Below are 25,720 nucleotides of genomic sequence, written 5' to 3' on the forward strand. Positions count from 1 at the left end.
CTATCCCAATCATCTTCAATAAAATATATAGCATTAAAATTATGGATTTGAGCAATTGTGATAAATTGGGTTCTCACTTTTTTTGCCCTTATTAAACACCTAGTCTGCAATATTTTAAGATAATCTTTATTTGTAGTAGGTTTAAACAAAGAGACACCTCCAAGTTTCCATTTATACGCATGAGAAGGGTAGGGAATGTCCAAAGACAACACAGAAAGAGGGAGGGAAAATGTGCCCATAAATACATTAGATAAGCTTTAGCAAAAAGCAGAAGTGGGGAGAAAAATCTATATATACCCTGACTCTTTTGCAGTTTGACTAAGTTAATGATTAAAATCTCCTAGATTTTCCACTACTTTTCCCCCAGGTTGTCTATTTGCCTTGATTGATGATATTTTATCTCTTGTGGCCCAAGGATGACTGCCCTTCCTTCCATGTAGAGATTAATAATTGATTAGCTCACTGTCAGGAGTCTTATTAGTAAAAGGGAATTGGTTACTTTTGGATGCCATTTTTTTTTTAAACTGGGTAACATACAGGAGACGGGGGTGCTACAGGACTTGCCGGCAGAAAAATGAAGAGGATCCTGGTTTTCCTGCTTGCTGTAGCATTTGTGCATGCTCTAGAGAGAGGTAAGACTTCCAGTGCTGTGACCACTTACAAGAACTCTCAACTAGTCTAATTTTGTTACCATTTTAAAAATTATACACAAGGTGAAAAACAGAAGAATCAGTGAATATGTTGGGGAGAGAGGGAGGAATCAAAGGGGGGTTAATCTTAGCTCAAATGTCACATAGAGTGTTCAATTAGAATAGCCAAGAAATCATGATAAGAATCTCATGAAAGAAAGAAAAACTATATAATTTGTCACTTATCTTTCCCTGTTTTCTTGATAACCAAGATCTTAAAAAATGGTTCAAAATTAGAATTTTTTTATTTGTTAAAGGAGAACTCAAATGGAGGCTGTGATCCACCACTGAGCTTTGTTTTTCAGACTTCAAATATTCATTGCCATTGAGAGTACAATATACCATATCAATGATGAAGTCAACAGATATCTTTGATCTTCAAGGAATCCTCTATATGTAATATTTGAAAACACATTATAGTTTCTAAAATTTCTCACATAAAAGAATTCGTTAGCTAAGAAATATGACTATCAAGGTCTCTGAGCTATATTTTTCATTAAGTTCATTCATCACATGGTGTCTTCGTCTTTGAGCAATATACAACTTTATAAGTTCCCAAGCTGCGAAATTCATAATCATAATCAGTTCCAATTTACTGTCTGGCTGATTCTTTAATGCTTATAAAAGGAATCTGCATTCATCCAGCTTCAAAAAATTAAAATTTTCATGTAGTGTTGCCAGTTAACCGCTTTACCCAAGTCATACATTAATACTCATATTAATAACATTTAACCAGTGGAATAAAATGCGTGTATCCCAGGAGTCAACAGTTATTAACTATGACAAGAATAACCTTACTCCTGACTTTCTGATTCTTTTTACATTCATTTTTTTTTTAAAAACCTCATTTTTGTCATTCAAATTATTTTAAATTTTGTCTTATTCATGTCCCTTACGAGACCTGTGAATAGCCCAGGTCCCAAGGAACCCTGAAAGCTTACTCCTTCACCCATGGTTTCCCTGAGGCAGATCTGAACCTGAAAAGTCCTCCTGAAGTAGGTTCAGATCTGGATTTTCAAAACACAGAAAGTCCAGTAATGGTTACGTCCTGGGATTATATGTGGATGCCATAATGTGCCATTTTGAACTACTGACTCAGTAAATGTACATTGGCTTCACGTCAAAGAATTACAGTGCTTTGGAAAATAACAGTATTCTGCAACCTCTATTTCAACATCCTTTAGCATTCTCTCAGCCTCTGATGAAACAGATGCTAAAAACTTCAAGTAAGCTCCCTTGAAGGTCTGAACTTCACAATGAACTCGATTACCTATGTGCCATAGGTCAGATCATGACTCCTGAGACATAAAATATAATTACCTACATAATAAATGTCCAATATTTGGGGACAGTAGTCCTGACCCATCAGTCCTCTGTTCTGTAATACCTGAGCATAACCCAAATACCAAGTCAGTGTTTTACCTGGAAGCTAGGTGTGCTCACTCCTGGCAGGAAGTGTACAGATTGAAGGAGTTGAGAGGAACTTTGGATGCTGAAGGATTGGTTTGGGTTGCAGTTCTCTGCCTAGTTCTACAGAGCTGACCAACCACCCACAGCATTTGTCTAGAACCTCTTTTCCAAGGTGTATTTCCTTCAAGACTCATTTTGGAAAGATGTTTCTATGGCCAAACATAATTAAGAAATAAGCCAGACATCAGTCTTTCTTGGTTGGTTCGTAATCAATGCTTTTGTTGTCCTAAGAGTTCTGAGAAATCAAAACAAGATAATTTAACTTTATTCAAAACAATAAAGTTTCCCAAACACATGGGCTCTTTCCTAAAATGCCTATATCCCATGGAAGCAGTCTTTGGAAAACCTCAGTTCTAAAGTGGATACAATATGAACATCAGCTCCAGTCAGGCTCATCCTCTTCTATCAAATGGCATTGGGGACTCAGTTCACAAGCCCTTGGGTACATCTTGAGAGAGAAGGGCTTACCAAATATGCCAAATCTAAATGATATTATAATATCCACTTTAGCTACCCTGTGAGAGGCAAGAAAGTTATGCTTGCCAATTGCCTCCACTTGGCTTCTTTACTCAAAACTGAAATGGATGAAGCACTAATCTAAATCATCTTTTCCTCTTCCCAAGAAACAAGAAGCCTACTGACACTGCTACGCAATTACCAAAGACATAATGCAAAGCAATTACGCAATTACCAAAGACATAATGCAAAGCATTATGCAAAGCATTATGCATTATGCATTATGCATTATGCAAAGCACTGCTGTTTATAAGAGCTATTGGCAAGAACATTTTCCTTTTGCTTTAAGCATTTCATTCTCAGCATAATTTTATTAAACATGGTATCAAATAGCAAGAAGAAAGTAAATTCCCCTTGAGGTGGGGGGAAAACTGTATTTCTCCTTCTCCCACTTACTTGTCGAAACAGCCCTAAGACAATGTGGTTCATCCCAATCTTCCAAACCACCACTGAATCACTGTTTCTCTTTTCTACAAGTTGCCCACCCCTTCATCAGGAGCCATGTGAAAAACAAAATTGTCCTCAGTTTGATTCAGGAACATAGCTGTACAGAATGCTAAAGAGAAGTAATTTAGAATAAGAAGATATTCTATTGATACTTTCCCAGATATGTCTGTATATGCTCTCTGTAAAATAAGCATAATGGTGACTGAGGAGGCAACATAGGATTTGAGATCTACATGATGAAAAGAAGACAGCCATGCAAATATCTAGAAGTATGTTTCAAGCTGAAGGAACTCTGGTGCAAATGTCCTGAGCTAGGAACAAATATGGCCTGATCCAAGTTCACAAAGCACCCAGAGTAAAAGCATTAAAGAGGCTTAGCTGAGAAGGGAAAGGAGGAAGAGCTGAAGTCAAAGAGGTAGGCTAACTCCATCATCAAAAGCAATGTTAACCTAATAGCAAAATTATGCTTCATTGCTATGAGGTACAATGCCAGTATGAATTCACCATCACATATGGGGTATGGGGATGAGTAAACATACTTTAAAAGGCCACAAGGTTGAGTTATACAGAGAGAAGATGAAAAAATCCTTAAAAGGAACTGACTACCCTCCCCCTAGTATCTATGGTCACTTAACTTCTTTATTCTGCCCACTGCTACCCTCCTCTCTATTTTCCCCCAGTTCACTCTGTTTCAGCCATACTGGCCTCCACACTAGCTCCCACTCTCTGTATTCTGCACCCCAGGGATTTACCTTAGCTCCTCCCTCCTCTTAGAACATGGATCCCCTCTGTCTGCTCCATGTTCACATATAGAGAAGACTTCCCTGACCAATCTACCTCAAACAGCAGCTACTACTCCATTTTTCTCTATTCCCTTACCCTGTTTTTGTTTTGTTTTATTTTGCTTTTATTTTTAGCACTCATCACCTTATTACCAGCTGTTCATTTGTTTATTGTAATGAAAGTAAGATGTAGAATGTAAGCTCCATGAAATCAAGGACTTTTTGTTCCTTGCTAGATTTCTCAGTTTTAGAACACTACTTGCCATATAGTATGTGTAGTAGTTTTTTGTGTGTAAAATCACAAAACTAAGGTTATTAGAGTACCTACCTCATAAGGTAGTTTTGAGTATTTAAGAAAAATTAAATATCAACTAGGACACATAATAGATATCCTGGAAGGAGTAAACTTTAAGTTTTTTGTTATTTTCATTATAAGTTTTATATATAGTATCCACTGTGAAGCATTGGCACTAGATTTTATCCATTGAATAAAATAGCTAATAGTTTATTTGCAATATGTTAACATGTTTAAAATCTTTCAGATAGATTTATTTCATCCTTTCAACACCATGATGAGCTCAGTACTATTATCCTCATTTTATAAATGGGGAAAACTGAGGAAAAGAGGGGTTAAGTAACTTATCCAAAGTAACTGAGCTAGTGTCAGGATCAGCATTTTACATCAATTCACTGGGTTTACAAAGACAATCACTCAAAATCACTGCTTTGCTGCCTCTCATGAGACACATACCTGAAATACTTTCACTAATCTTAGAATAAGTATAAGAGAGAACCAATCATTGACACCAATTTAGGGGGAAGTAAGTGAAATTCATTCTGTCCACCACGGTCATCCACAACTGATCCAAATCCCAGTTCATCCCTATTCCATGAAACCAGCTCTGTCTTCTAACTTCCTGTTTTCCTGGCACTATCACCTCTAAATCATTTATATTCAATCCTGTAGAGCACTGTTGGATTTTATTTTATTCATTTTTGTTATCAGTATTCAGTCATTTCTATATTCTATAAATTTCAGCCCTAAAATATGTCAGCCTTGTACCGAACCTCCTCACTATTTCCTTTTGTCTCCTTTACCCCCTGCATAGGATCTAGTTCTCAAAGCCTCGGAACACTGGCTCTTTTGTCTACTACATTTCCACTTTCTTATACTGTCCTTGTGCAGGCCCTTATTAACCTTCACCCAGCTACTGTAATGGCTTCCCTAACCAAATCCCTACCTCCCATCCCTTCCCCAATCAATTCATATTAAAATACAATGCAAAACCTGACATAACGTGGTAAGTGGAGTCCAAAAATGAAATACATAAAAATTAGGCTCACTGTTGGGAGGTAAATGAAATGCTAGGGGTGAACATGTAGAGCTGACTGGTGGAACTCTAGCTATCAGACTGTCTGATACAAACCCACCCCAATTCTGGTCTCTGTTTGGAGTTATCCGATGGTGGGTACAACCTCAGGCTTAAATAGTAATGTGTATGTTAGGCAGAATGAGCGTCTTCCAAAAATGTTGACATCCTAATGCCTGGAACCTGTTAAGAGATTAGCTCACATCACAAAGGGGAATTAAGTTTTCAGACAGAATAAAGGTTGTTAAGTCAGCAGACCTTAAAGTAGTAAAACAATGCTGGATTATCTGAGTTAGGCCAATGTAATCACAAAAAAGGGAGCAAAAGAGAATCAGTCAGAGGATGATGTCACTAAAGAGAAAAGGCACAAAGAGACACAAAGTTGTCAGCTTTGAAGATGGAGGAAGGAGGCCTTGAGCCTAGAATCCTAGGCCACCTCTAGAAGTTGGAGTAGGCAAGGAAATGGATTCTCCCCTAGAGCATCCAGAAAGAACACAATCCTGACGACACCTTGATTTTAGCCCAGTGAGACCTGTGTCAGTCTACCCAGTAGAAATGTAAAGCAGTAAGTTTAAGCCACTGAATTTGTGGTAATGTGTTACAGTAGCAATAGAAACCTAATACTGTAGGTTTCTGGGTTCTGTGACAGGCTGGGACTTCCCCAAGGAAAGAATCATTGAGTGAAAGCATCTCACTATTGATAGACTATAATCTCATTGGTCAGATCCAAGGAGAATTGGCCAGGAGGTAACTGGGGTACATGTTAACTCATTTCCGTGCTTCCTGGGAGTTTTCTATTTTTATCTTCTCTTCCATTTCCTTCTGACCAGAAAGTAATTTAGCCTACCATCTGAGAGAAGGACTGGAGCAAGTCACATGGGATCCTTATCACAAGGGCATATAATATATCTCATAATAGGTATCATCACTGGATTTTATTATAAGAAGAGTTGCTAACATTCATTGTGTTTTTACCACGTTAGGCAGGAGATGTGCTAGGCATTTTTACATAGACTAACATATTTCACAGAACAGCCTTAATAACAAGGTACTATTTCACTTAGATCCCAAGATTACTCTTCCTTGAGTACAGCTCTGAGTTGGTCATTCCTCTCCATGAATGTATTTCAATAGATACCCCATTACCTTAAAAAATAAGTAAAACTTTGGTGATCAAGTTTTCCAGTATTTAATTCCCCTGCTTCAGTTTTATTGGATTACTCATTCTCCAGATATGACTGGTGATTTTCTAACTTCAGATATTTCTTCATGTTCTTCTCTCCACTCAAAATTCCTCTCCCAATTCACTTATTCCTGTTAAAATCCTGCCCATCATTCGTGGTCCACTTCAAGTAATAGTTCCTTTCATGAGGTTTTCTAAAAGCTCTCTTCCATTCCATGGGTTCATATGCTTTGTTTCAATCTCTTCCATGGCAATGATCACTACTGCTGCTATTGGTGTTGTATTCTTATTCTTATCTCTACTATCAGACCTCAGTTCCTTAAGTATTGGTGGCTTTCAAGTTTCTTGTATGTGCTTTATCATGTTATGTATTCTTATATTGTTTTAAAAACTAAGCCTTGTAATGCATTCTAAGTTTCCAATTCAGGATACCAAAGACACCACCCTCACTCATGCCAAAGGTGGAAGAGGGAAACTTGCTCCCTTATCTTCACCTCTGCAAAAGCATTTGTTGATGACAAGTGCTCAACTTGTGAAGGAAAAGCGAGGTGGAATGAGATGTGTGGAGGAAGAATGTCTCCTCTGGGACTTTGGTGAGTGTAGCATCTATATGGGCTACCACCCGTGTTGAAACCAAAGTCATCAAATTTGAGTGAGTCTATGAGGCCATCCTCTATGGCAATTTTAATATCGGAGCAACTGACCCATTGCCCATATATCTTCTACTGGTTTTGAATTTTCAACATCTGAAGTGTTCCACTGATGGCATCCTAAGAGGTACAGTTAATTTCCTCTAGATTAGTTAATCTATAGATGTCATGCAGAACTCTAGGTTTACTTTCCATTGACTTAAGCTCAAAACTGCATCCCTGCTTGCAAACATCAATATGAAACCAGATCAATGCTTTATATAATAGTGATTTAAAATGTCAATGGAAATGAGACCCAAAAAGCCTGAAAAATGAAATAAAAGTACTAATTTGAATACCACTTCTTCACTGGCAATGTTTTTAATGACATATCAGCAGTTTTCTTTAGTTCCAATAATCAGGGCAACTTCCTAAACCAGCCCAACAATATTTAATCTCTCAACTAAAACCACTACTCTGAATATCTAGCCCACCTAGTTTGAACGAATACTACAAACCATATTCCTTAAGTTAAAAAAAAAAACGCGCTAATACACCGACCTTTTCTGACATAGATAAATCTGTCAGCGCAGAATGGAAATAAAAATGTCAAAGGAGGGGGCTTCCCTGGTGGCACAATGGTTAAGAATCCACCTGCCAGTGAAAGGGATACGGGTTCGGTCCCTGGTCTGGGAAGATCCCACATGCCACGGAGCAACTAAGCCTGTGAGACACAACTACTGAGCCTGTGCTCTAGAGCCCGCGAGCCACAACTACTGAAGCCCGCGTGCCACAACTACTGAAGCCCACGTGCCACAACTACTGAAGCCCGCGTGCCACAACTACTGAAGCCCGTGTGCCACAATTACTGAAGCCTGCGTGCCACAACTACTGAAGCCCGCGCGCCTAGAGCCCGTGCTCCGCAACAAGAGAAGCCACCGCAATGAGAAGCCCACGCGCCGCAACGAAGAGAAGCCCCCGCTCACTGCAACTAGAGAAAGCCTGCATGCAGCAACGAAGACCCAATGCAGCCAAAAATAAATAAATAAATAAATTTATTTATTTATTTTTTTAAAAAGTCAAAGGAATAAAATTTCAAAAATATAAATGCCCAACAGTTCTGAAAGCCCATGATTCTCCAGAATAGGAGAATAGCAATGTAAGACAGTTCCTAGCATCCTATATAAGCGTCTTTATTCAACTTAGCGTTATATAGGGTCCAACCATTGCTCCTGGTATACAAACAGCTTTTCTAGAGGACCAAACTGGTTTCAGAGAATGATTATAACAATAGTTAAAGCATTCAAAATACCCTTTTTAGTAAAGTTTGTACCATAACAATGAGTATCATATTGTCTATCGCCACTAGATTAAAAGTTCCATAAGGGTAAGGATGTGTCTATTTTGCTCTTTATTGTATATTCAATACTGAGCCCAATGCCTGGCACAGAGTAAGTCTTCAAGACATATATGTTGCATGTATGAATGAGTATTGTCAGCTGTGTTGGGAGAGGAGAGATGCATGAAGCAGTAAAGATTTCCCAAAAGTAAACCAAATGTTTTCAAAAGTCCAGAATTAGGCACAACTTACCAGAGTGTTTCACAATACAGACAGAAAAGGGACATGCTATTGCAAAAAGCAACAATTCTGTTAACGACATTTGTAAACATTGAGTGTTTAGGGGTCACAATGTGAAAATGATTTCGCCAGTGTCACTAGGATTATGCCAATATTTACTAGCACCGTATCAAAGTCCAGATTGCCCTCTTCATAACCACATGGCACGTTAAAGAACAGAGTATGTCATTTACAATTCATTTGATATAGGATTTAATTACATAAATGAGTGAGTTCAACTGGTGTGAAAACATTAAGCAGTACTCCATGGAATAGGGAATTGATTTAGAACAATCTCATGGCAAATCAAGTTCAGTATTCATTATGTTTGGAAGATGAGAAAGTGATTGACGTACTCGCTTAACCAGTTCAGCTCCAGGTCTTCTCTTTGAATAAATGAATAGATGGATTTTTTTTTTTTAATCAGAAATATTTCAAGTAATCCACCTGAAAAATACATGGTGCAATGGCTTCCTCTACAGGTTACCTTTGTAAGAGCAGTTTTACCCTCATATTTTAATTCTGAATTTCTTCAATGCCTATTTGGGCTTTTTCCCTTGCTTCTGTTTTGCCCAAGACTGAATATTCCAGCAAAAATGGTTCCAAAACCATTTTAAGTCTTGTGTAGTTGATCTAGTTTCCCAGTTTTCTGTCATTGCATTCTAACTAAAGCAGTACATAACACCCATGGATTCCAATGTGTTTCTGTGCAATCTCAGTTGATTTAATTAAAGCTATTTAAACAGGAGATAAACTGTAGTCTCCACTTATACTATATTCACATGCACTCACGTTCTCAACACACTGAATGAAACTCTACTTTCTTAATGAAGTGAGAAATCTGGAAAGTTAAAAACAAAATAGTTTTTTAAATGTTCCGAGGTGCCCCCACTGAATGCAGGCTCTCATTTTGCATGGTCACAATAAAACAAAAGTGACCTCTGAAGTTTTATAGGGAGAGTTCATTAAGCAAAGTTATTTCCTTTGCATTAAGAACAAAGGGGTTCTTATTTGAGTATTTTTTGTGGCTTGAAACCATAAGCTTTGGGAGAAAAAAGATTCTGTATAATTTCTTACTGTTTCTAAAAGGGGTGATTTTGTAAGCTTTTAGAAGTGATCTCAAAGATCATGAGGATACGACTGTGTACTAAATTCAGGAACCTTTAATACATACCGTTATTTAAACTCCATTTGAATATTTTAAGGACAAAACAAACTCACTTCAAAAAGCTGTTCATCATTTCAGTTATTAATTAGCCACAGCTATAAAGTTCTCTCACACTGAACTAAAATCCACTGCCAGCCATTTTCCCCAGTTCTACCCAGGAGCAACATAAAACTCCGTTGACATCCTAATACTACATCTTCTCACTATAGGAAGACAGCTCTACCCTAAATTTTTTCCCTCTGTGCTCTAATCTTCAGTCCCACTGAATACCATTAATGATTAACAGAAAATTTCTGCCTTATTTTGACCTTCTGAAACTGTGACAATATCCAACCTTGTAAATAAGTCAATAAATTACAGAAAATGTACTAGATATGAAGGTTCTCAGTCAATAGAGTATAAAAAGCCACTATCAATCCTACTGTCTTGTCCTAGTTTCCAAGATAATGTGAGATTTGATCATGCAAGTTTATCCACTTTCTTTGTGGTTTTGATGGTATTTGAGTTGGTCCCTTATTACAAAATGCCTCTTAAGAAGGACTTTGTCCCTCAATTCTGACTTCTCACCTTAGTTATATGCATTGAACAGTCCACCTGAAAGACATAGGGTACAGCAGCTTCCTCTACAGGCAATTTTCACTGAAATCAGGCATTTTTAACATTAATTCTAACAAATCCCAAAGAGAATCTTTTTATTTTTTTAATTTTTTTTTTTTTTTTTTTTTTGGCTGTGTTGGGTCTTCTTTGCTGCGCGCAGACTTTCTCTAGTTGCAGGGGATACTCTTCATTGCGGTGTGCGGGTTTCTCACTGTGGTGGCTTCTCTTGCTGTGGAGCACGGGCTGTAGGTGCGCGGGCTTCAGCAGTTGTGGCTCGCGGGCACTCTAGAGCACAGGCTCAGTAGTTGTGGCGCACAGGCTTTGTTGCTCCACGGCATGTGGGATCTTCCCGGACCAGGGATCGAACCCATGTCCCCTGCATTGGCAGGTGGATTCTTAACCACTGCGCCACGAGGGAAGTCCCGAGAATCTTTTTAAAAGAAAAACAAAAAACAAAATCTTCCCCAGCTAGTATCCAACCACTACCACCTCCACTCCAAACCATAAAACAAGAATTTCTACATATAAGCAATATCATATGATATAAAATAGACGATGAATAAAGACCTACTGTATAGCACAGGAAACTCTACTCAGTACTCTAATGGCCTATATGGGAAAAGAATCTTATAAAGAGTGGATATATGTATAACAGAATCACTTTGCTGTACACCTGAAACACAACATTTTAAATCAACTATACTCCAATTTAAAAAAAAAAAAAAAAAGAATTCCTACCCTGCCTTATGTATACTCATTCATCCACGGAGCTGAGGCGAGGACATTCAGGGGGTAAAATGCATACCAGTAGTTGCCATCATATCATCCAAGATGGATTTCCCAATATTTAAATCCAGGAGGATAAGTTACTAAATGTTAAAACCATTTAGAACAGGAACTGGGCCATTTCTATACTTCTTACATTTTTTTGGAAAGATATAGCATCAAAATGTTGGCAAATTTCCTAGACTTTCTTGCATAAATGATGAATCGGGGAAGAAGAACACTGGCAGCCTTCCATGTGTCCATCTATTGTATATGTAACAGGTGCGTTAACAAGTAGGTCTCACCATCCATAAGGAACTCATCCCCTGTGGGCTTCTCTGGTGGCGCAGTGGTTGAGAATCTGCCTGCTAATGCAGGGCACACGGGTTCGAGCCCTGGTCTGGGAAGATCCCACGTGCTGCGGAGCAACTAGGCCCGTGAACCACAACTGCTGAACCTGCACGTCTGGAGCCTGTGCTCCACAACAAGAGAGGCCGCGACAGTGAGAGGCCCGCGCACCGCAATGAAGAGTGGCCCCCACTCGCCGCAACTAGAGAAAGCCCTCGCACAGAAACAAAGACCCAACACAGCCAAAAATAAATAAATAAATTAATAAATAAAAAAAAAAAAAGAACTCATCCCCTGTGCAAACTAGCTCTTCCCAACCACCTGAATGGACTCAAGAGTAGGTTCTATGATTTTTCTGATCACTCAAATAAGGTCCTCTGGTCCTTTTGAACATCAAAATGACCACCTGTTAACAGTCATGGGACTGTCTGGTTAAAGTCAAAAATTTGTAAATTCATTTAAAATTGAAGCTACTCCCCCAGATCAGGCATGTTTCAGTCCTGTTGCCTTTAGTGGCAAAGGGAGGCATACACTTTCCTCTGCCTGTTCTCTACATATAAGCAATATCATATGATATAAAATAGACGACGAATAAAGACCTACTGTATAGCACAGGAAACTCTACTCAGTACTCTAATGGCCTATTTGGGAAAAGAATCTTCCTGCTACTCTCTAGGCTGCTTTTAGTTCCTCCAGGGTTAACACAGGAAAAAGAAAAGCTAGTAGGAAAGGTAAGCAGCAGCAAACACTCATTCAATGGGCAGCTTGGTGAGACAGTGTTGTTTTCTCTGGTTACAGGAGATGTTCAGAGTTGATATTTTCTCTTCGTGGGTTCTTTGGAGATCTCTTTCCCCATCATCCCTGGGGATCTCCCCATCCAGCTGGCACCTTAAGACCTCCCTTTGATTTTCAAGTTATCTGCATCTGCACAGAGGTGTCCTACTTTTGGTAGCCTGCTGCCTTCTAGATAAATGTCTCTCTACCTTAAAAAAAAAAAAAAAAAAAAAAGATAGGATGATCCCAGGACAGTTTGTTCTCCTGCTCGATCTGTATCAGGTACACAGGCCACAGCAGAACTTCCCACTCACAACCCTCTCCTTTGTTGCCTCAGGCCACTTAACCAGCCCTTCTAACCTCGTAGATTTCTCCAGTCTGAATCAGACACCTGTCCATTGTACCCCACCTTCCAAGGGTCAGCTATCAAGGTCTGAGTGTTTTCTTTGAAGCCCTTCTCACTATGCTTGAAGTAAGGAGATGCACTCTCACATCACTCTCCCAAACCCACCACACTGACAACTTTCTCCAAAACTTATTTTGCCTACTTTCCATCTTTTTCCTCAGCTGAATTCCTAGGTTTCCCTTAGAGAGTCTGGAGGTGGGTAATGAAGCAAGGGAGGCAACACCAGTGCTCACACACCCCATTTAAAGGCCCGCATTACTGGGCCTAGCTCTTCACTTTGGAAGGTAGACATATTCTCATTTTTTGTTCTTGGTTCTTTTGAGGCCTTAGGTGAAACTGAGGCAAAGAAAGGAAGGAGGGATAAAAAGCTTTATTTGAGCATTATTATAAAGATGGGACCTAAGAATGATTGCTATATCAGTAGGTTCTGACTCACTAGTTGGCACATATATTTTGACTTACCTGCTTTCAGTATTAGTTCATTCTTTTTTTTAATTTATTGAAATATAGTTGACATACAATATTATGTTAGTTTCAGGTGTAGTACATAGTGATTTGACATTTGCATACATTATGAAATGATCACCACAGTAAGTCTAGTAATCGTCTGTCCCCAAAGTTATTGAAATATTATTGACCATATTCCTTATGCTGTATATTACATCCTCATGGCTTACTTATTTTATAACCGAAGGCTTGTACCTCTTAATCCCTTTCACCAATTTCACCCATCTCCCCCAGTATCAGCAAGGAACCACCTATTTGTATCTGAGTTTGTTTTCATTTTGTTTTTACTTTTTAATTTTTTTTGATATGGACCATTTTTTAAAAATTTTTAAATTGTATTTATTTTTTATACAGCAGGTTATTAGTTATCTATTTCATAAATATTAGTGTATACATGTCAATCCCAATCTCCCAATTCATCACACCACTACCCCTATTACACTTTCTCCCCTTGGTGTCCATACATTTGTTCTCTACATCTGTGTCTCAATTTCTGCCCTGCAAACCAGTTCATTTGAATCATTTTTCTAGGTTCCACATATATGCATTAATATATGATATTTGTTTTTCTCTTTCTGTCTTACTTCACTCTGTATGACAGACTCGAGGTCCATCCACCTCATTACAAATAACTCAATTTCGTTTCTTTTTATGGCTGAGTAATATTCCATTGTATATATGTGCCACATCTTCTTTATCCATTCATCTGTCGATGGACACTTAGGTTGCTTCCAGGTCCTGGCTATTGTAAATAGAGCTGCAATGAACATCGCAGTACATGACTCTTTTTGAATTATGGTTTTTTCTGGGTATATGCCCATTAGTGGGATTGCTGGGTGATATGGTAATCCTATTTTTAGTTTTTTAAGGAACCTCCATACTGTTCTCCATAGTAGCTGTATCAATTTACATTCCCACCAACAGTGCAAGAGGGTTCCCTTTTCTCCACACCCTCTCCAGTAGTTGTTGTTTGTACATTTTCTGATGATGCCCATTCTAACTGGTATGAGGTGAGACCTCACTGTAGTTTTGACTTGCATTTCTCTAATAATTAGTGATGTTGAGCAGCTTTTCATATGCTTCTTGGCCATCTGTATGTCTTCTTTGGAGAAATGTCTATTTAGGTCTTCTGCCCATTTTTGGATTGGGTTGTTTTTTAAATATTCAGTTGCATAAGCTGTTTATATATTTTGGAGAGTAATCCTTTGTCCATTGATTCGCTTGCAAATATTTTCTCCCATTCGGAGGGTTGTCTTCTCGCCTTGGTTATGGTTTCCTCTGCTGTGCAAAAGCTTTAAAGTTTCATTAGGTCCCATTTGTTTATTTTTGTTCTTATTTCCATTACTCTAGGAGGTGGATCAAAAAAGATCTTGCTATGATTTATGTCAAAGAGTGTTCTTCCTATGTTTCCCTCTAAGAGTTTTACATTGTCTGATCTTACATTTAGGTCTCTAATCCATTTTGAGTTTATTTTGGGGTATGATGTTAGGGAGTGTTCTAATTTCATTCTTTTACATGTAGCTGTCCAGTTTTCCCAGCACCACTTATTAAAGAGACTGTCTTTTCTCCATTGTATATCCTTGCCTCCTTTGTCATAGATTAGTTGACCACAGGTGTGTGGGTTTATCTCTGGGCTTTCTATCCTTTTCCACTGATCTATATTTCTGTTTTCGTGCCAGAACTATATTGTCTTGATTACTGTAGCTTTGTAGTAGAGTCTGAAGTCAGGGAGTCTGATTCCTCCAGCTCCATTTTTTTCCCTCAAGACTGCTTTGGCTATTTGGGGTCTTTTGTGTCTCCATACAAATTTTAAGATTTTTTTTGTTCTAGTTCTGTAAAAAATGCCACTGGTAATTTGATAGGGATTGCATTGAATCTGTAGATTGCTTTGGGCAGTACAGTCATTTTCAAACTGTTGATTCTTCCAATCCAAGAACATGGTATATCTCTCCATCTGTTTGTATCATCTTTCTTTCATCAGTGTCTTATAGTTTTCTGCATACAGGTCTTTTGTCTCCTTAGGTAGGTTTATTCCTAGGTATTTTATTCTTTTTGTTGCAATGGTGAATGGGATTTTTTCCTTAATTTCTCTTTCTGATCTTTCATTGTTAGTATATAGGAATGCAAGAGATTTCTGTGCATTAAATTTGTATCCTGCAACTTTACCAGATTCATTGATTAGCTCTAGTAGTTTTCTGGTGGCATCTTTAGGATTCTCTATGTATAGTATCATGTCATCTGCAAACAGTGACGGTGTTACTTCTTTTCCAATTTGTATTCCTTTTATTTGTTTTTCTTCTGATTGCCGTGGCTAGGACTTCCAAAACTATGTTGAATAATAGTGGTGAGAGTGGACATCCTTGTCTCGTTCCTGATCTTAGAGGAAATATTTTCAGTTTTTCACCATTGAGAATGATGTTTGCTGTGGGTTTCTCATATATGGCCTTTATTATGTTGATTTAGGTTCCTTCTATGCCCACTTTCTGGAGAGTTTTTATCATAGATGGGTGTTGAATTTTGTCAAAAGCTTTTTCTGCATCTATTGAGATAATCGTATGGTTCTTATCCTTCAATTTGTTAATATGGTGTATCACATCGATTGATTTGCATATACTGAAGAATCCTTGCATCACTGGGATAAATCCCACTTGATCATGGTGTATGATCCTTTTAATGTGTTGTTGGATTCTGTTTGCTAGTATTTTGTTGAGGATTTTTGCATCTATATTCATCGGTGATATTGGTCTGTAATTGTTTTTTTTAGTGGTATCTTTGTCAGTTTTGGTATCAGGGTGATGGTGGCCTCGTAGAATGAGTTTGGGAGTGTTCCTCCCTCTGATATATTTTGGAAGAGTTTGAGAAGGATAGGTGTTAGCTCTTCTCTAAATGTTTGATAGAATTCACCTGTGAAGCCATCTGGTCCTGGACTTCTGTTTGTTGGAATATTTTTAATCACAGTTTCAATTTCATTACTTGTGATTGGTCTGTTCATATTTTCTATTTCTTCCTGGTTCAGTCTTGGAAGTTTATACCTTTCTAAGAATTTGTCCATTTCTTCCAGGTTGTCCATTTTATTGGCATAGAGTTGCTTGTAGTAGTCTCTTAGGATGCTTTGTATTTCTGCGGTGTCTGTTGTAACTTCTCCATTTTCATTTCTAATTTTATTGATTTGAGTCCTCTCCCCTCTTTTTCTTGATGAGTCTGGCTAATGGTTTATCAATTTTGTTTATCTTCAAAGAATCAGCTTTTAGTTTTATTGATCTTTGCTATTGTTTTCTTTGTTTCTATTTCATTTATTTCTGCTCTGACCTTTATGATTTCTTTCCTTCTGCTAATTTTGGGTTTTGTTTATTCTTTTTTCTCTAGTTCCTTTAGGTGTAACATTAGATGGTTATTTGAGATTTTTCTTGTTTCTTGATGTAGGCATGTGTTGCTATAAACTTCCCTCTTAGAACTGCTTTTGCTGCATCCCAAGGGTTTTGGATTGTTGTGTTGTCATTGTAATTTGTCTCTAGGTATTTTTTGATTTCCTCTTTGATTTCTTTAGTGATCTCTTGGTTATTTAGTAACGTATTGTTTAGCCTCCATGTATTTGTGTTTTTTACGTTTTTTTTCCCTGTAGTTGATTTCTAATCTCATAGCATTGTGGTCAGAAAAGATGCTTGATATATCAATTTTCTTAAATTTACCAAGGCTTGATTTGTGATCCAAGATGTGATCTATCCTGGAGAATGTTCCATGTGCATTTGCGAACTGTAATCTGCTATTTTTGGATGGAATGTCCTATGAATATCAATTAACTATCCAGTCTATTGTGTCTTTTAAAGCTTGTGTTTCCTTATTAATTTTCTGTCTGGATGATCTGTCCCTTGGGGTAAGTGAGGTGTTAAAGTCCCCCACTATTACTATGTTACTGTCAATTTCCTTTTATAGCCGTTAGCAGTTGCCTTATGTATTGAGGTGCTTGAGGTGCATATATATTTATAATTGTTATATCTTCTTCTTGGATTGATCACTTGATCATTATGTAGTGTCCTTCCTTGTCTCTTGTAATAGTCTTTATTTTAAAGCCTATTTTATCTGATATGAGTATTGCTACTCCAGCTTTCTTTTGATTTCCATTTGCATGGAATATCTTTTTCCATCCCCTCACTTTCAGTCTGTATGTGTCCCTAGGTCTGAAGTGGGTCTCTTGTAGACAGCATATACATGGGTCTTGTTTTTGTATCCATTCAGCAAGCCTGTGTCTTTTGGTTGGAGCATCTAATCCATTCACATTTAAGGTAATTATCAAAATGTATGTTCCTATTACCCTTTTCTTAATTGTTATGGGTTTGTTTCTGTAGGTCCTTTTCTTCTCTTGTATTTCCCACTTAGAGAAGTTCCTTTAGCATTCGTTGTAGTGCTGGTTTGGTGGTGTTGAATTCTCTTAGCTTTTGCTTGTGTGTAAAACTTTTGATTTCTCTGTCGAATTTGAATGAGATCCTTGCTGGGTAGAGTAATCTTGGTTGTACGTTCTTCCCTTTCATCACTTTAAACATATCATGCCACTCCCTTCTGGCTTGTAGATTTTCTGCTGAGAAATCAGCTGTTAACCTTATGGGAGTTCCCTTGTATGTTATTTGTCATTTTTCCCTGTTGCTTTCAATAATTTTTATTAATTTGATTACTATGGGTCTTGGCATGTTTCTCCTTGGGTTTATCCTGCCTGGGACTCTCTGCACTTCCTGGACTTGGGTGGCTATTTTCCCATGTTAGGGAAGTTTTCAACTATAATCTCTTCAAATATTTTCTCGGGTCCTTTCTCTCTCTCTTCTCCTTCTGGGACCCCTATAATGTGAATGTTGGTGCATTTAATGTTGTCCCAGAGGTCTCTGAGACTGTCCTCAATTCTTTTCATTCTTTTTTCTTTATTCTGCTCTGCAGTAGTTATTTCCACTATTTTATCTTCTAGGTCACTTATCCATTCTTCTGCCTCAGTTATTCTGCTATTGATTCCTTCCAGTGTATTTTTCATTTCAGTTATTGTATTGTTCATCTGTTTGTTCTAATTCTTCTAGGTGTTTGTTCTTTAATTCTTCTAGGTCTTTGTTAAACATTTCTTGCACCTTCTCGATATTTGCCTCCATTCTTTTTCCAAGGTCCTGGATCATCTTCACTATCATTATTCTGAATTCTTTTTCTGGAAAGTTGCCTATCTCCACTTCATTTAGTTGTTTTTCTGGGATTTTATCTTGTTCCTTCATCTGGTATATAGCCCTCTGCCTTTTCATTTTGTCTATCTTTCTGTGAATGTGGTTTTCCTTCCACAGGCTGCAGAATTGTAGTTCTTCTTGCTTCTGTTGTCTGCCCTCTATAGTTCATTCTTTTTCTTAATTTATTTATTTAATTTTCATTAAAGTTTATAGCATGCCATCAAATTTTGATCCATTGTGATAAAACAGAAAGGCACCAAAAAGTGAAATTGCATATAGGTATTGAGAAAAATGGTACTTTCACCATTGATGAATCATGTGAAAGATCCCCCTTTGTATATATACATTTAATGCAACATTCATTTAAAAGGAAAAAGATACTTATATATATATATATTTCTGGTTCCTAGGTCGAGATTATGAGAAAGATAAAGTCTGCAAGGAACTCGCCAGCCTGGGAAAAGATGACTTCACATCTTTGTAAGTATGAGGTACTCGCTCACTCTCCTGGTTACCTTACCTTGAATGAAGCTAAGTGTGAGGTATCTTCAATTCTGCGTCAGGGACTGAACTGATCTCCATTAAGATTAAGAGGATAGAGTCCCAGGGTCAAAGTGGGCAGAGATGTCAGGCAAATGGAGGACATCCAAAGACTCCAGTTGAACTACTGTTAATATGGTCTAAGAATTTGTTACAAGTATACTAATGAGTTGAGAAAACAAGTAAGCATAGTTTTCTAAGGTGAATTAAAAGGCAAATAGTACACGCTAGGACGCTGGCACTCAAAGGCAGCAAGGTAAAGGACAGGTTCATTTGGGGAGGCTTGAGAGAGGAAAGAACATGAGGCTGGTTTGATGGAACTCCCAAACCCAAGTTCTACTGTTACAAGATGCATTTTTGTTCTAGGTAAACTTATTTTTAAAGCCAATGTCATATTTTCATTAGTCAAGAACATGTGTGCAATAATCCACTAAAAAATTGAATAGATTTTATATTAAAATAGTGCAAATGTGAAAACTTTTAAAAATTCTGCATACATTGACTTCTATTTCTCCTCAGGTCAATGGTCCTATACAGCAGAAAATTTCCCAGTGGCACCTTTGAACAGATCAGTCATCTTGTGAATGAAGTTGTCTCCTTGACAGAAGCCTGCTGTGCTGAGGGGGCCGACCCTGACTGTTATGACAACAGGGTAGGGTTGTGTGGTTGGCCATGTCTATGCTGGCCCATAGAAGGGGGTCAAGACAGGCCTTTACATCATATCTTGGGGAAATTTTAGACAGCAACCCACCTACTCCAAGTTTGAGGGAAATATGAAGTCTATTATCCTAGAGCCCAAATTTGTTCTGGTATAGTGAACCAATTCTGCCCATTAGTCCTACAAGGTTCAAATGAGAAAACTGGGGTGTATATTATTAATTCATGGACCTCTCAAAATAATTCTAATATAGTCTGTGTATCTTAGAAGCCTACCAATACCCATACCTGTATCATGCCAAGACTGGTACCAACTGCCCTGGAAAAACTTAGTGTTGGTTTCAAGTTATTTGGGGGTTCAAAAATTGCCCTATATATACACACACAGTTCTGCGTTTTCTATCTTAGAGTATACACGCAGAAATAAAAAATGCTGAAATGACAGTTCTCAAAATATAGACAACAGCTGAAAAATGTGAAACTACAGGTGTTTCTAGCAATTTACTGATACTGTCCATCAGGATGAATAAAAATGACATTTAGCTGCCTCTTGATAAAGGCCTCTACAGACAAATGTCTCCCTGCTCAAGACTGCAGCAGTTACCCAACAGACACAATGCTCCAAAGATCTGATTAGAATATATTCTATGACTCTTACCTATTAATTTCTTTACCTGGCCCTTATCTACTTTCTAAGAACTTTATCATTTTCTCCCACCAACAACAACTCCACAAATAACATGTCATTTCAACACAACCTTCTGCACTATCTTAAAATAAACAAGCAAACTACCAACAATCAAAAAAACAGAACACATGTTTATTTCCATTTTATTTTATATATTTGCTAACCCATCCCTTGACCAGAAATGTTTGGTCATAACCCATCCAAGATTGTTAGAGACAGATCATAAGAACAGAGATAGCATTGACATTTTTTGGATAACACCTTTTTCCTGCTGTACAAAGCAATTTTTTTTTCTACAAATATGTTACTCTTTTTGTAAACTTTGTTTTTTTTATTTGAAAGGAGGTAATAAAAAAGGAAAAATAGGAAAGTTGCCAGGGAAAGAAATGGGAAAAGATTCACTGTTTACTTTTGGTTTACATAAATGATTCATCATGTTGCTTTCCTTCATCGATAGGAAAGATCTTTAGAAGTTTTACCTTCAAAAGATATCTTATAAAATAATTGTAAAGATGTCAAAATCTTTTTCCCATGTAAATCCCCAATTTTTTCCATGGGCTTATTTCTATTTCCATGGGACTATTTCTATTCCACATTTTTATTCCAGATATCAAATTCTTTCCAAAAAAAACATTTTGTTGCTACAACTGCTTTGGCGGTACTCTTACCATGGGCTTAGTCTGCCCACACGTATCTATGTACCACTGTTGAGGCAGTAAATTAAATTGTACCAGTGCTTCAACCCATGATGCACAGGAGAATAAACTTTGGGACTTTGGGGAAAAAACAGACCCTCAGGCCTCATCTTTGACCTACTGAATCAGAATTTCTGTGTTATGCAGCCCAGGCATTTCTTATTTTTATACACTGATGCAAAAGCAGGCTCAAGAACCACTGAGTAGGAGAATGCAAATCAATGTTGAAGACGAAAGCAGTCAAGGATTAAGAGCCTGTTCATTTAACAAAGGGAGGGGAGGAGGGAAGAGGGAGGTCCCCATTCTTAGCGGTATTTAGAAAATACAGATGGGAGATCACATCAGAATCAATGGAGATTTTTCAAATGACCTCCCTCATCCTTAGAGATGTTAATATCCCTGTGGATAAACACTGAACTAGAGGATCAAACCTCTAACAGCGGCAATCACATACAGTTCACTTGTTAATGAAGGTTCTCTTTTGGTACTACTCTGAGTCTTAACATAAGACCCTGTACTAGCCTATAACTAGAATAATGCAGCTTGTCATGGCCAGTTTGTTACTAATGAGAATTTTAAAATTTAAGACTAAGATGTTATACTAAATGGAGAACTATAAGCCTGGAAACTTGCACATATGTGAGTTTATTTTTCTTTTCTCATTCTAGACTTCAGCATTGTCTGCTAAGTCCTGTGAAAGTGACTCTCCATTCCCAGTGCACCCAGGAACTCCCGAGTGCTGCACCAAAGAGGGCCTTGAAAAGAAACTCTGTATGGCTGCCCTGAAGCACCAGCCACAAGAATTTCCTACCTATGTAGAGCCAACAAATGATGAGATCTGTGAGGCATTCAGGAAAGATCCCAAGGGGTTTGCTGATCAGTAAGCTGCTTTCATCATATGTAAAACTTCAGGGCATAAAGTAACATACATGTCTAATCTAACCCCCTGTTCTATATAAACGCCTCTTATACTGCAACCCGGACAATTACCAATAACAAAAACTTGACTGTCACCCACAATATCCCATCTCTGTCAGTGTCTATTACAAATAGCTTTCTCAGATGGAGATGAAGTCAAATTTCCCAAACGCCTACCCTCTCTCATCCTAGTTCTAGTATCTGAAGCAGATTCACTTGGATCTCCTGTCCACATGACATGTTCAAATATTTGACAGCAGCTATTGCGATTCCTCTTACGTTAGGGATCCTTGCATACTCCATCTGATAGAATTTCATTGCTGTGCACAAGTATTTAATTTCCAGTAGAGCATAAGAAATAAACAGCTCTTTTTCATTCTTACAGTACATTCCCAGAAACACTTGTGAACATGACACTTGTACCACATTAGTGGACATAATACTTTTACCTTATTGTTTAACATTCATGAAGAGCTGATTATATATTGATTCTTTACTCTCAGAAGATCATAAAGTTGGAAAAAAATTATGATAATAGAAAAAACATACATACACACACAGAAGTCAAAAGCAACATCATTCAAACTGGCTTTAGAAGTATGAAATCAAGGTCATGATTTCATAAAAGTTGGTTGGCTTGCTCATCCCTGTAAATTCAGGGAGGATTTTGCCTAAGATCTCAGTCTCTTTAGACACTTAGTGGCTTATGCTCACAAAAATTAAAATAATTTCAACAAACAAGCCTATACATAGCAACTGTCTAGAATAAACAGATAATGAAAGATAATTCCATTACCTTCATTTCAATTTTTTTCACCAACGTTAATAAGCAGCTACCATAGGCCAGGCATATGGTAGATGCTAAAGGAATAAAGGAACAAATGACCCCTCCCAAGTAATCTACATGGAAATTTAGAAAAGATTTTTTAAATGAAGATATTGATTAAAAGTGACTAGTATTATAACCCTTTCTCTAAATCCCTAGTGCTTTTTAGATATTATAACTATCAACTAACATGCACCCTTTTTCCATCAAAATACTTCTGAAAAAGATTGTTTCCCACAAATGTTTTGACCAATCCTATTTTTCCCCCCACAGATTTATGTATGAATATTCCATTAATTATGGACAAGCTCCTTTGACACTATTAGTCAGTTACACCAAGAGTTCTCTCTCCATGGTAGGGTCGTGCTGTACCTCACCAAACCCAACAGTATGCTTTTTGAAGGAGGTAAGTGTCATTTTGTTACATAGTTATGTTCTTTTTTCTTCTTCTTCTATTAATACCGTTCCTTTCAAATAATGTTAGAAAGATTCCGTCTGGAATCCGTAAACGTTTTTAAAATGCCTCTTTTGTATTTTGTTAATTGGAAAAAACACACAACCACCTCTGGGGAAAAAGTTCCGTTGGTCAGAATTCAGTTTTCTAGTCATCAAAAGGAGTCCAAATGATCTCTTTTTGGCCATTCCTGCACAGTGCTTTCAATGGATCCTGACCATCTAATGACATTCTCTCATTTATTTTCTAGAGACTTCAGCTTAAACATTTATCACTTCTCACCACAATGTCAAATAGAATCTGTTCACAATACTCTGCTTATGGGAAGGAGAAATCAAGGCTCAGGTAAAGATTTAGCACCATCAGCATGTATAGCTGTTTGTTTCTGCACTATTGGTCCACAATATTAGGATTCTCTAAGAAAATGTTTGTAATAGAAGATACAAACCATAGTGTTATGCTCCAATAATCCTCAAATAGGGCCCAATTATTTTTTCTTTTCTCTACACAAAATATGAATAAGGAACAAAACTTTTCTAAAACATAACTTGATTTTAATCAACCTTTTCCATATACTCATATGGGAAGACTGGTAGACCACTAGAAAGTATCTCCTCAGTATTCATATTAGCATGTATTACAAACACACGAGCAAAAACAATCGTTTTTATTCATCACCTGTTACTTGCTTTGCCCATGTTTTTCTTGGGAAAAAACTTCCTGAATTCTTGTTATATGAAGCTTTGTGCCCTATAGTGTACATCTCATAAGCTTCATGAATTTATTCTAATTACTTACTTTGTTTATAAGCTTCATTTTGATTTTTGTATGGCTATTGTTAATTTCACAATTTTGACAGTTTCTATGTTTACATGTCTCCCAACTCCTCAGACATCTAGATTTGCCAGCTTTATATCTTCAGTATTTACAGTCTCTTTAATTCCTTTTACTCTGATCCACAAGTTTTTTCCTCTAATGGTAATGAAAGAATTCATGTTGGCACCAGATCTTAAGGTTCCCCCAAAGGGCATAGAAACTACTTTCATGAGTCCTTTAAAAATAATCTTCCATTAGAACTACTGAAATACTAAATGGCATCTTCTCTAAAACTTCCCTTTAGTTTTCCTTGTATTTAGAGTATTTGGCATGCAGAGCATAGGAATTCATAGTATAAAACCCCCTATAACAATATACATATATGTCTTAATCATAAATTTATACTTGCATTAGTGTCTAGGAATTTACTCCAAGGAACTGAGTGTGGACAAAGATTTAGCTAAAAACATTGCTGCCACATTTTTTTTTAAATATGAAAAACTTAGATATTTCCTAATAGAGCATATTTAAATCAATCATGATATATCCATTTATGAGAGAATGCCAGTTTGTTATAATTATATTTTAAAAGAATATTTAATGAAAACAAAGTGTTGCTAAAAGAAATCAAAACTACAAATAGAAAGACATTTCATGCTTATGGATTGGAAGAATCAATGTTGTAAAAATATCCATACTATCCAAAGCAATCTACAGATTCAATGTAATCTATCAATATCCCGATGGCATTTTTTTTTTTTTTTTTTTTTTTTTTTTGCTGAAACAGAAAAAAAAAATCACCCTAAAATTCATATGGAATATCAAGGGACTCACAGCCAAAACAATCTTGAAAAAGAACAACAAAGTTGGAGGTCTCACACTTTGATTTCAAAACATATTACAAAGCAACAGTAATAAAGACACTGTGGTACGGGCATAACAAGATATAGAGAGACCAGTGGAAAAGAATAGAGAGCTCATGTAGAAACCCTAATATATATGGCCAAATGATTTTCCACAAGGGTGCCAAAACTACACGATTGAGAAAAAAGTCTCTTCAACAAATGGTGCTGGAAAAATTGGATTTGCACTTGCAAAAGAATGAAGTTGAACCCTTACCTTACACCATATATTAAAATTAATTCAAAATGGATTAAAGATCTAAATCTATAAAACTCCTAGAAGAAAACATAGGGAAAAAACCTCAGGACATTGGATTTGGCAATTTCTTGGAAATGGCACCAAAGCATAGGTCACAGCAAAAATAGATATATAGCACTACATCAAGCTTAAACTACTGCACTTTAAAGGAAAAAACCAAGTGAAAAGGCAATCTATGGGATGGGAGAAAATATTTGCAAGTCATCTATCTAATAAGGGTTTAATATCTAGAATGCGTAAGGAACTTCTACAGCTCAACAAAAAATAACTTGATTAAAAATAATTGAATAGATGATTCAACAAGAGATACGTAAGTGGAAAGATATTCAACATCACTAATCATAAAAGAAAACAAATCAAAGCCACAATGAGATATCATCTCACACCTTTTAGGATGACCACTACCAAAAGAACAGAAAATGAGTGTTGGCAAGGATATGGAGAAATTGGAATCCCTGTGCACTGCTGATGGGAATGCAAAATGGTACAGCCATTGTGAAA

General features: G+C 37.1%; 1 protein-coding gene across 1 annotated transcript in view; it reads left to right on the forward strand.

Annotated features, from left to right (window-relative positions):
• Positions 1 to 417: 417 nt before the first annotated feature.
• GC (GC vitamin D binding protein) overlaps positions 418 to 25,720 on the forward strand; it is a 40,657-nt gene continuing 15,354 nt past the window's right edge. Inside the window, exons 1-6 of the mRNA XM_007193579.3 lie at positions 418 to 632; positions 18,875 to 18,944; positions 19,524 to 19,656; positions 21,713 to 21,924; positions 23,062 to 23,194; positions 23,493 to 23,587. Coding sequence (XP_007193641.2) covers positions 575 to 632; positions 18,875 to 18,944; positions 19,524 to 19,656; positions 21,713 to 21,924; positions 23,062 to 23,194; positions 23,493 to 23,587 — 701 coding nt within the window. The 5' untranslated portion in view covers positions 418 to 574. The remainder of the gene's footprint in view (positions 633 to 18,874; positions 18,945 to 19,523; positions 19,657 to 21,712; positions 21,925 to 23,061; positions 23,195 to 23,492; positions 23,588 to 25,720) is intronic.

The sequence above is a fragment of the Balaenoptera acutorostrata genome, chromosome 5 (genome assembly GCF_949987535.1).
Source record: "Balaenoptera acutorostrata chromosome 5, mBalAcu1.1, whole genome shotgun sequence".
Taxonomy (NCBI): Eukaryota; Metazoa; Chordata; class Mammalia; order Artiodactyla; family Balaenopteridae; genus Balaenoptera; species Balaenoptera acutorostrata.